The sequence below is a fragment of the Eurosta solidaginis genome, chromosome 4 (assembly GCF_040869045.1).
Source record: "Eurosta solidaginis isolate ZX-2024a chromosome 4, ASM4086904v1, whole genome shotgun sequence".
Lineage (NCBI taxonomy): Eukaryota > Metazoa > Arthropoda > Insecta > Diptera > Tephritidae > Eurosta > Eurosta solidaginis.
Window position 1 is genome coordinate 47,673,664 of NC_090322.1, and position 12,941 is coordinate 47,686,604.

Here is a 12,941-nt window from a genome sequence, read left to right on the forward strand (position 1 = left end):
GATTTGAGTTGTCAAGCAGTTACGACTAAGACGATATCTAGCGAGCAATAGCAGTATTACTTTGAAAGTCAGTTTCATTTAAGCTATCAGTTTGGTTATTAAGCCATTCGTTGCACAGTTTGAGTGTATTGTGAAGTATTATAATAAAGGCCATTTTTCCATTATTCAATATTGGAGTTATTTATTCAACAGTTTAGCGATACGAACCTAGCAAAAGGCAGATAAGAGGATTTGCAAGTACACTATGAATGCCGGCACCCACCGCTCTGAGTCTCAGGAAATCAGGGAGCTATAAGGATGCTCAGATAGGCATAGCATTCCTAATGAACTTCCGACAAGAATATTTAATTCCGAAAAAGATTATTTTCTATCACGGGCTGTACAAGAGTTAAATCCAAACGGTTAGACTACCATGAGAGAAGAACAAGGAGTATATTTATAGGGACCTGCTCTGGTCATTGATCTATAGACACGCATACGCCGAAAACAGAAAAGATGCGTACTCCTCGTAATTACGTAAATACCAAAGAAGCACAGTGTCCCTTCGGAAGCCCAGTGGAAAATTGGGGTAGGTTATCAGAAATAAGGATTCCAAATAGTTTTGATTTTATAAAACCTCAGGCTGGTGGTAGGCGAGTTCACAATAGCTACTTGAGGAACCTAAATCCCAACCATTATACGTAACTACCTGGAGTGTGAGGAAGTAGCCTCTAGCTAAAGTCCCATTTAGGGTACACAGGTAGGGCACGGTAGTGTCTGTGAAGGTATCAGCAGGCTTTATTCACAGGCGCATAAACTTGTTTAAGTAGGCCTACCATATTAAGATCTCCTGCACCTCCCCCTCCGCTCTTAAGTTGAATCATTAACGACAGATAGCTTAATGACGTAAATTGAGCACTAAAGTGGAATAAAAGTTCTTCACAAAGATAGCAGACAACTTAATGCTCAACAATATAATAATATTAACATGGCGCGATACAGCCCCGAGGAGATTTAGGCTGGGTTTAACTTCCAATTTGCGTCGTGCTCCTTTTGAAGAAGGTTGCAACCCTCTATGACGCCTGAGAATGATCTACAGAATCCAACCATCTGATCTGAAAGAATGCAAGTATGCCCTCTACTTCATCCGTATTAGTCCGACAAGCTTTTTTATCTACCCACGCTCGCAGAACGCGCTTAGCAAGGTTAAATTACTACTTATAGCAGAAAAAGAAAACGCAAAAAGGGGCGTGTCAGTCTAAGTTACTTTCTTGATGGCTTAAATATGTTTTAAAAGGTTAAACTCTTTCCTACCAAGGCTTAAACCTAGCATAGCTTATGTGTATGGCATGTGTAGTATTCTCACATCACTTCTCTATGAGCCACCGCATTTCAAGCATTCAGTTTCCTAGCACTTCCGTTAGAGCATTTTGATGACTGTTTTTCGAGTGATAGTTTTTTATAAGGCAGGCGAAGCCAAAAGTCGAGCCCAGGACATTTGTGAAAGTATATCTCACCTCTGTTGCTAATTTATACAAGTATCCTTAGGACAAGCTTGGTGGCTGTTTTAAGATATGATAATTGTGCCACTTCTAGCAGACGAACACGGAAAAAAGGGCAACAAAAGGAGGTATTTTCTCATCATACCTGTACTGATATATGGCTCGGAATTAGGAACGGTGCTGCGATAGGATTAGGTGGCTCTTGAAGTGCTCTAAAGAAAAGTTGTCCCGAAGGTTTGGCGCAAAGAAGCTCTGGCCAAGATATTACTGCAAACGAAGACCATATTTGGAAGCAAGTAAAGGGGGATACCACCAGTGAAATGTGAGAGATGCGTGGACACGTGCATCGAATCGTCCTTACCCTCAATTGTGAAAAAGATTATATTCTCCGTTAACTTTCTCGCTGAAAAAATCCCTGCAAAAGTGGAAGAGTACTACGGGCTGTACATTAGTTAAAGCCAAATCGTTAGGCTACCATGAGAGAAGAACAAGGAGTCTACTGAGTAGATCTGTAGCATACATCTGTATATTTATAGGGCTCTGATCTGGTCATTGATCTATAGACGCGCATACGCGGAAAGCAGAATTAATGCTTACTCCTCGTAATTACGTAAATACCAAAGAAGCACAGTGGCGCTTCGGAAGCCCAGTTGAAAATTGGGGTAGGTTATCATAAATAGGGATTCCAAATAGTCTTGATTTTATAAAACTTCAGGCTTGTTGTAGGCGAGTTCACAATAGCTACTTGAGGGAGGAAGTAGCCTTTAGCTAAAGTCCAATTTAGGATACAAACAATTTTTTAGTGGTAAGGTGAATAAAAAAATATCTGTGAAGGTATCAGCAGGCTTTATTCACGAGCGCAACAACTTATTTAAGTAGCCCTACTTTATTAAAATCTCCTTAAGCTGGTTGCATCTCGCCCTCCCCTCTTAAGTTGGATCTTTAACGACAGATAGCTTAATGGTGTAAATTGAGTACTGAAGTGAAATAAAAGTTTCGCCCATCAAAAGGTGAATCTCTGTTTTGCAAAAGATAGCAGAAAAATAAATGCCCAGACGCAATAATATTAACTTGAAGGAGGTTGCAGTCCTCTATGACACCTGAGAATGATCTACCAACCACCTGATCTGAAGAAATGTAAGTATGACCTCTACTTCATACATATGGAGCCGACAAATTCTTTTATGTACCCACGCTCGCAGAACGCACTTAGCAAGGCCAATGAGGGTCTAAATATGTTTTAATATTGTAACGAATTTTGGGGAGTTCCTGATAATTATGCACCTTCTGCTAACGTTCGAATCGCTGAACTGTCGAATAAATAACTTCAATATTCAGTATTGCAAAATGGGCTTTATTTGGCTACTTTGGGAGTAGTACAATTGTACTTCACAATTAATAGCGTGTTTAAATCAAACTGATTGTGATCGCTCAAATTGCGCTGCTTTTATACTCTCTCATACGCATATATCTAAGTTTGCGTGTGTATGTGTGAGTAAAAACTTATGCTCTTAGCTGATGACTACATGTGTGTATGTGAGATATCTCTTCACTTCGAGCTGCTGGTTATGTGTGTGCATGTACAATGTACATAAGTTTGGCTGCTTGCTGTATTTGTTGTTGTGATCATTTACTAACAGCATAGTGATGCAACACTAAGGGATACTATCATCTCTAATAAATAAAACTGATAAAAAAAAAATTGTACTCTAATAAAGACCATTTTTCATTATTGAATATTGGAGTTATATTCAACAGTTTAGCGATACGAACGTTCGTAGAAGGTTGCAAATAATCGGAATTTCAGTAAATTCTTTACAATATGTTAAACTTTTTTCTACCAATACATAAACCTAGGATTGCTTATGAATCTGGCATGTGTAATATTCTCACATCACCTCTCTACGAGCCACCGCATCTCAAGCATTCAGTTTCCTAGGACTTCTGTTAGAGCATTTTAATGACTGTTCTTCGAGTAGTAATTCTTATAATGCAGGGCGAAGTCAAAACTCCTTGGGTTTTGTGAAAGCATGTATATCTCACCTCTGTTGCTAAATCATACAAGTATCCTTAAGACAAGCTTAATAGCTGTTTGAAGATATGATAATTGTGCCACTTCTAACAGACGAACACGGAGAAAAGGGGCCACAAAAGGAGGAATTTTCGATTTCTTATTAATTCAGCCAAGTGGATGGAAAAGTCACACTCTATAAGTGTCTCATCATACCTGTATTGATCTATGGCTCGGGATAATGGACGTGGCTGCGAGAAGATTAGGTGGCCCTTGAAGTGCTCTAAAGAAAAGTTGTCCGGAAGGTTTGTGATAACGAAGCTCCGGTCAAGAAATCACTGCTACCGAAGACCATATTTGGAAGCAAGTAAAGGGGATACCACCACTGAAATGTGATGGATGCGTGGAAACGTGCATCGAATCGTCCTTACCCTCAATTGTGAGCTTAAGATATTATTCGAAAAGGTTGAACGAAGCTTGAAGGAAGTTTGTGTGAAAGCTTCGCGCCAATCTTGGCTGTTGCAGATAAGGCTAAGAAGGTGAAGTAAGAATTAATTAAAGTAGTCAACATTAGCATAAACAAAACGTTTACTAAACTAATTTCCTTAAAGCACGAAAAACATAATAACGAGACCCATCACACATCTTCTAGATACTCAAAAGTTGCGAATATTATTATGAAAGAAAACAATAAAGAGCAATATGAACACAAAAGGATGCTTTCAACGCTAAACCAACACGGCTAGCACCACGAATGCTGTGTGCGTGTGTGGAGCCCCTTTGGCTGGTATCAGCTGTTGGTCCTGTAGCATGGACAACAGTCATAAACTTTAAATAAGTAACAGCAAAATAATGGAGTAAGAAAAATGGCGACGGCCAGGAAATTACTTTAGTGGCATGAAGTGCGATTAACTCGTGCAACAGCATTTATGACGAAGCTGCTACGGTGTAAAACCAAGTGGAAATTGCCTCCAAGGAGCCAACCAGACCAACCAGGGCATGGAAGATGATGGTAGCGCAAGTGTGCGAATGACAATGAAACTTCAAGTTTCCAAAGAATGAATCAAGAAAAAAGTCAAAATGTGCAAAAATGAGTGCCAAAGTGACAAAGTCGTAAAGTTACAAAGTGAGGAAAGTATGTACAGGGTGGTACAATTTGGTATTATTTTGATTGTGATAGATCTTTAAGAATTTAAAACTTGTACAATCATATTTTTATCACAATGAATAGAATATGGACTCGGTAAAGGAAGGTATGACTAAGGTTAGGTTGAAATGAAAGGGGCTAGTGTGATTCCATATAGCCTATCTACCTCTTAATTTGCTATAATCCGATATATTCAGTATTAAAAGTACGTTCTTGTATCCTCTATTGAAGGAAGCTCAGGTGGGCTCAGTTGTGTCGCAAGTTCGGCCGTCAAGTCTGGCCAGCTATCCCTTTTTCGCTATAACTGACACCAATTATGAGCACCAAGGGTCAACGAATCTTCATCGACTTGCCTTTCCCATCTAGGAGGAGGTTTGGCCCTTACTGGCCGAGCCGTTGAGTCTTAGTCTATTCGCGTTAAATCACCTAGCCAACCAAGCCTTTCATATCTGCGTAAAACTCATGCTTCGGTATTCGCCGTCGGCTTCACGGACAGGTCCAATAAACAGCCGAAAAAATCTACTCTCGAAGACTCCAAGGCCAAGCCCATCGTCTCTCAATACAGTAGATGATTCCGAGCCATACAAAAGTACAGCTATGATAAGAAACTTATACAGCGTAGTTTAATTTTCATTGACAGAAGACTTTACATTTCCCCACTAAGTCCACAAAGTGTGCTACTTTGATTTCTAAGTTTATGTTATTTTCAAAATCATATTTGACAAAAGTTACGGCGCAGTAAAGCCACAAATGCTTCGTTCTTGGATATCGGCAAGTAATACATTTTATCCCCATTCACTGCAAAACCCACTTTACTTATCCAATCGGAATAAGGCCGAAGTTACGACGCGTTTTGTAAAGCCAATGATAGATATCATTAGCATATTCCAACAATTGTACGGTCTCATAAAAGTTTATACGCATATTTATGGGTACTTCGGTTCCTATAGCTCCACCTGAAGCTCGACCGCAGGTGCTTAGAAATTGCCCGGGATACAGCTATAACCCAAATGATCTTATCCAGGCTCTCCCAAACCACCCTCGATCGGCTCAAGCTTAGCTCAAGGCTATTATAGCCGCTTATCTTCCACGGTATATGTTGCATTTTCCGCCACAATGAACAGGAAACTTATACTTGAGCCTAACAACGACCTCCTGACAAAAACCCCCTCCCAACCTTCCCCCTTCGGCTCAATCGTGAACTAGTTAACTACTCCACTTCCCAGATTAGTCCCTTTCCGTTCTTTGTGACACATAATATTGTATGGGATTAGTTGGTGAAATGCGCCGGATGTATGTTCAGCAAGACATTGAAAACCAAACCATCGTGGAGGTACAGAATGGGGAAGTAAGCCTTGCCTACGGAAATATGAATAACGTAGGTCATCGGCTAAAGAGACTAGAAGAGACACTTGGTAGACTATCCCCGGGCAACGCCGTCAATACCATGACCTGTCGAAATGACAGATAGAATACGGTCAGCAGATATGTGAGGTATTACCTGTCGCAAAACGAGATGGTTGCTTAGCCTATTAGCCTGATAGTAGCCGTGGAGCTCACGTAGAGCGCACTCGTACCCGAAGCAATGCGAGGTTATGTTATAGTTGGCAGCCCCACAATAGAGAAAGGGTCTCCTACACTTGGGGTGAACTGCAGTAAGAGTTAAGACATACTGGTCAATGCATACAGCATTTCCTACTTCACCGAGACGAAAAAAAAAAAACAGCGATATCCGTGACATAAACTTTTGAGTACTACTCTCCGTGTTTAATGCGTTCCATCCAAATTTACCACGTTGACCCGGATCGGCTTAACTACTCTCTCATAAGCCATTGTATTACCCATGGCGGCAGCCCCCAGCTCTTATCAATGGCCTCCCTACAACAAAACAAGGTAACCGATGACTTTCTAGTATCATCCCCTACATTGCCTCTTCCGGAGAGTTTCATGACCAATATTATTAATAAATATTTAACCCAATCAAAAAGGACCAGCGGTACGCCTACTCGAGGGTATCCAAAAAGTCACATAACGCATGTATAACCAAGCGTTTTGATGCTCTGAATCCAAATCCACTATCACAATTGGCCTAACGGGTCAGGCTCGGCCCTAATCTTATAAAAGGGCAAAAATCACAGGGACGAGTCGGAACCCAAAGTAAACAAAATGAGTCACCCTTTATGTATAGTTGTCAAGTGAAGCAGCAAGTGGACGCAACACATTTAAAAGCTTAAAAGCATTTAACGGCATGTGGCCATGACACAATATTACAGCAACAATCTTAAGTGTGAGATAAAATCAAAATTAAAATTCTAGAAAGCGCGTAACGGTAAAGTATATACTTCAAAGAAATTGTATGAGAGCGCTGCATAGAATTATAGAAAAAATCATGAAAAAATCCATTCATACTTACCGCCAAATATGCGCTTTGACCGCGGAGACGCGGTGGCGGTTCGGTGAAAGGTTCGCCATTTGCTGCAGCTTTGTCGCGCCTGCAATGAAAGTAACAAAAAATATCTAAAAAATAATAATATTAGCAGGAAAAGCAGAAATTACTATAAAAACGCAATTAAAAAATGCACAAAAGAGCAAAATTAAAAAAAAAGAAGTAAGGAAAGCTAAGCTCGGGTGTAACCGAACATTACATACTCAGCTGAGAGCTTTGCTGCGTTGTAGGAAAATGAACCTAGGGTAACCCTGGAATGTGTTTGTATGACATGAGTGTTAAATGAAAGGTATTAAAGAGGGAGTGGGCCTTAGTTCTACAGGTGGACGCCTTTTCGAAATATCGCCATAAAGGTGGACCAGGCGTGACTATAATATGTTTGTATGATATGGGTATCAAATTAAAGGTATTGCCAAGGGTCTTAAATGTGGTCCTTAGTTGTATATGTGAAGGCGTTTTCGAGATATCGACCAAAATGTGGACCAGTGTGACCCAGAACATCTTCTGTCGGGTACCGCTAATTATTTATATATGTAATACCACGAACACTATTCCTGCCAAGATTCCAAGGGCTTTTGATTTCGTCCTGCAAAACTTTTTCATTTTCTTCTACTTAATATGGTAGGTGTCACACCCATTCTACCAAGTTTTTTTCTAAAGTTATATTTTGCGTCAATAGACCAATACAATTACCATGTTTCATCCCTTATTTCGTATTTGGTATATAATTATGGCAATTTTTTTAATTTTTCGTAATTTTCGATATCGAAAAAGTGGGCGTGGTCATGGTCGGATTTCGGCCATTTTTTACACCAATACAAAGTGAGTTCAGATAAGTACGTGAACTGAGTTTAGTAAAGATACATCGATTTTTGCTCAAGTTATCGTGTTAACGGCCGAGCGGAAGGACAGACGGTCGACTGTGTATAAAAACTGGACGTGGCTTCAGCATATTTCGCCCATTTTCTAAAAAAAACAGTTATCGGCATAGAAGCTATGCCCTTACCAAATTTCACAAGGATTGGTAAATTATTGTTCGACTTCTGCCATTAAAAGTATCCTAGACAAATTAAGTGAAAAAGGGCGGAGCCACGCCCATTTTGAAATTTTCTTTTATTTTTGTATTTTTTGAACCATATAATTACTGGAGTTGAGTGTTGACATAATTTACTTATATACTGTAAAGATATACAATTTTTTGTAAAAATTGACTTTAAAAATTATTTTTTCCAAAAAGGGGGCGTGTTCGTCATCCGATTCTGTTAATTTTTATTTGGAATACATACAGTAATACAAGTAACGTTCCTGCCAAATTTCATCATGATATCTTCAACGACTGCCAAATTAAATCTTGCAAAACTTTTAAATTACCTTCTTTTAAAAGTGGGCGGTACCACGCCCATTTATAAATTTACAAATTTTCTATTCTGCGTCATAAGGTCAACCCACCTACCGAGTTTCATCGCTTTATCCGTCTTTGGTAATGAATTATCGCACTTTTTCGGTTTTTCGAAATTTTTGATATCGAAAAAGTGGGCGTGCCCAGGAACTTGCATTCCAAATTTTATCAATATACCTCAAAATTTACTCAAGTTATGGTGTTAACGTACAGACGAACGGACGGAAGGACATGGCTAAATGAATTCCTTTTTTCGCCCAGATCATTTTGATATATAGAAATCTGTATCTATATCGATTAGTTTATGCCGCTATGGGGTACTGTTATACGAATAAAATTAATATACTCTGTGAGCTCGGCTCAGCTGAGTATAAAAATTAAAGTTGAAGTCAGAACCAACAAAAAATATGGTGTGGTGGAGTTTTACTTCTTCTTTAATAATTTGTGTCTCGGACACACATTTTACTCAGTATTCCCTTTAGCTGTTAATTTTGTTACCTTCTTCATTGCCTCCCATTCTTAAAACTATTGTTCTTTGTTTTTTTTACTTCAGCTAAGCTCGATGGGGTCAGCATGAAGATTACGAGTGGCCATATCGCGCAAGCTTTTGCCGTTAAATTATACTTCATATTAAATGGGAAACAATAATCATAAAAAGGCAAAAACAACAATGATAATAAAAGGTACCAACAAAGCAAACCAACAAAGTTTTTAAGACTTAAAGATTACTAATAATACGTTTAGTTTAGAACTGGACGGGTAGCGGAAATGGCAGAACATTATATCCTACAGGCTGATACATCACTGCAGGGTCTTCCAGGCGGAGGTGAAATTCTGAAGGAAGCGTGCTTAAGCCGCAGTCGCTTCAATGTTGCAAAGAAGCATTGGAGAGATTTCGCTCAGGCCGGACAATACATGTATACTGGGTTCTCGGTCCAAAGGGATAGAAGGTTACGAGAAGGCCTATGAATTGTCAAAGGCACCATCCTCCAGCCAGTTCAACCTTAGCTAAGCTTCTGCTTAGCTTTTAAGTCATTATTTTCAAATAAATTATTTCTACCTTTCTCTGCTTTTCCCTGTTCCTTAGTTCTCTTTCTACGTGTAGCCATCCTTTTTTTCTTATTTGAATTTTTTTTCAGGTTACTATGTCCTATTCCTAAGAGCTCCTTTGTTGGAAGGTGTTTCCAAGCCCCTTTTTATTCCTTACTTACATACTAAATTGGCGCTTAACCGATAGGGTCTAATGAGATATTCTCGTTGGTCATCAGTCTTCCGCACAATACATGATATTACAAGGATACTAATCGGAAATCATGCACTCGTCCGTCCATATTTTCCAACGAAGTTGATGCATGTGCCCTACCATCTCCTTGCCGGCATATTTTTACAGCTCTTCAGCGCCCGTGGCCTTCTTGTTTTATAATCTGGTTATTTCTATACCGACTTCCTCATAATCGGGTTAAAGGAACGTTAATTGCATCATCATCAATTTCGGTATCGGGTTCCTCTTTTCTGGACGGAACATCGCTGTCCCCTTTTAAGAGGACAGAGAAGTGCTGCCTCAACAATCTAAGTGCTCTCTGGACATTGTTTACAACTCCCCGTTTTCGTTCTTACAGGAGTTTGTCACGGACTTAAGATCTTTCGACTGTCGTCGAAAATTTTAGCCTGGTAGCTAGCAGCTACCATAACCTACATAAACCGTAAGAAGCTTTACGCATTTGTACTCCATTCACAATCCGGCATAAGTAGTTTTAATATGATGACAGGTTTTAAGCCCCAATCGAATAACCAACACAAAAAACTGACACAAACCCAACATACTCATCGTCACCTTGTTGAATAAGAATACAGTTTTTTTTATTGTGCTCATTATTTGCCTTTTGATTGCTAATGCAAAGCTTTCCTAATTTCATGTGCATTATCACCCGTCCAGCCCACATCCCATTTCTCGGCTATTGTAACAACCGCTAAAGCCAATGAAGCTCATAAAAAATATAGTTTAGTACAATTCATACATTATTTCCGGTTTCCTGTTGTCATCATCGCACACACACACGCGTCCATCCATTGCGAATCAACCACACCCCCAATAAAGTACTACAACGAGCCCTGTAAACGTCGGTTTTTGTGGGTCACATCAATGTTTAGCTTGTCCTCCGAGCGCCGTCTGGGACAACCTTATGTTCGTGTACTGTAAATATTTACTGTTACAAGACCTTTTCATTTGCGTTTTTTTTTTTTTGCGAATTACGGATGTTGGAAAAATGCGAACATAATGAGTTTTTGCGGTTTTGCGATTACAAAGAGTGGAGAGTGAAGGAAGGCGGACGTTGGGAGGATATAAAGGAAATAGTTGGTTGTGTAGGATTGCGTTTGTACAGGAATGCCTAAACATTTGCACAAGTCACTCCTTTAGAGTTTGCTGTCCAAATAGCTTCACTAGCGCTAGTAGAAGCTTCGTTGCGGGCTTCCACTAACGTAGGGGTGGGGGCTTCAGCTGTCCTTACTTTATGCACGTAAATGTTTACATTTAACCACAGGACTCGTTAAAATTCTTTATGTTGCTAGTTGTTTGGAACTTTCTCCTGCCCTACGCTCACCTCCTACCCTTAGCCCACACTACTTACTATCATCTCCACATATGTTTATAAAGTTATTGTTGTTGTCACTATAAGTTGTTATATTTGTTTGGTTTGTTACTGTCATGTTTTGACTTCAAATTGGCAAATGTTGTCGATTTTCATCGCCCTACATTGTTTCCGATGTGACTTTCAGCACTTTGAAAGCTTTTGGCTCGCTCAGCGTGGGTCAAATCGCTTAGGAAAGAGATTTATGCGACAGGTTCAAACAAAAGTTAATTAAAGAAAACTGCTGAGCTCTACGATTGGTGTCACGTCGTTGCGGTCGGGGATGAGTGTGTGTGTGTGTGTGTGTAAATAAAGGTTTAACTTCGCTATGAACAAAGATCTTGTCATATGAACAAAGTTTTCTTACTCTTCAACTTTTGCTTTTAAGAGGAGTGGGAATATTTTAATAAATCATTTGGTTATTTAATTTTAAAAGTGGCAAGCTTTTTCTGGCGCCAGTAAAGTGAAGCCGTGTCCGTTCGGTGTACTGATCAGCAGTTATCTCTTGCCGCTGCGAAGAGGGTTTCTGTCAGCCCTAAGTTATTTTAACACTTTAAGCTTTCCGAAGCTTGCCAGCACTTTTTTCTATTAAAATCCGGGAGCTTTTAAAAGTTTCAACATTAAGCTTGGAGTAGTGATCTTGCTTCAAGTGTTTTTCTTTCAATTATTAAAGATTTCTAGTTTTTAAAAACATTAAACTTTTTAAAGCTTTAAACTGGGATTTTTTTGACATCTTAGTATTATAAGCTTTAAAGCTTATTAAGCACAACATTTTAAGGATTGAAATTTGATAAATGAGATATTAAGAAGCAAACGAATTTGATTGAGCCGCTTTGTTTTGCTTGTTGAGATGGAAAAAGCCCTATTCACCAAAATTGCTGCCGTCGCAGCAACCGTGTGTCCGTGGACTTAAAACCACGCTTTTTGGAAGCGTCGCCCACTCCGGGACTGCTTTCCCATTGCTTCAGGCTGGCATTCCATACTTCTCGGTTTTCAAGAGTCTTTCGTGGGTCCTACGTTCAGGTCTCGCTGTTTGCTCTGAGTGTGGTTTTACGAAGTTGCTGATTTGTTACCCCTCCTCTGGATCGCTGAGCATTTTTACCGTAACATTTTCGACAGTGATTTGGCCGACTCTTTTCTCGATCATTTGTCGAATCTGGCGCCATTGGGACCATTTTAGGAAAGCGTGTTCAGCATCGTCCTCATCTGCATCGCCGTAAACTCACGTAGGGTCTTCGGTCTTTTTTGTTTTGCGCAGGTTTTTTTTTTAGTACCCATGTCCAGAGAGCATTTGGGTTAAGTACTTTTTTACCTTAAAAAAGGTGCGCAATGCTCGATTATTTGTTAAAAGATTCGCTGCCCATCTGCCCAGTTGTTCATTCTCCTATCTTTCCATCTAATGCTTTATAAAACGTGTCTTCCCTGCTCTCTTTTGCTAAAAAATTGTATGCGCTCTCGACCTCACTGTTCTTTTTGTTTCTCATAACCTTCTTTTTTCCAGCGCTAAAGGTCGATGGGGATCGTTTCGCTTATAACCTGTATTACCTGTACCTGCTTATAACAGTGCGTTAAGCGGAGGCTTCTCTTAGAGCTGCTGTTTGTGAACAGATGTTGGAAGCTTACAGAGATTGATCTTACGAAGTTTGTCCATAGTTCAGGGCCGTACGGTAACGTGAATAGGATGGTGTCGGTCAGCAATTCCTTTTGCTTTCTGTGATGTCTGCCATTAACCTGCTTAGCAAAGGTTTCGGTTTAGATGCCTTTTCATTCGCATGTTGAATTTGAGCCCAATACGCTAACCTAACCTTAAATATGATATATACGGAG

General features: G+C 39.7%; 1 protein-coding gene across 1 annotated transcript in view; it reads right to left on the minus strand.

The window, feature by feature from the left end:
* Nucleotides 1-12,941, minus strand: part of spri (sprint) — a 1,202,745-nt gene that overhangs the window by 1,161,600 nt on the left and 28,204 nt on the right. Inside the window, exon 2 of the mRNA XM_067781444.1 lies at nt 7,053-7,131. Coding sequence (XP_067637545.1) covers nt 7,053-7,131 — 79 coding nt within the window. The remainder of the gene's footprint in view (nt 1-7,052; nt 7,132-12,941) is intronic.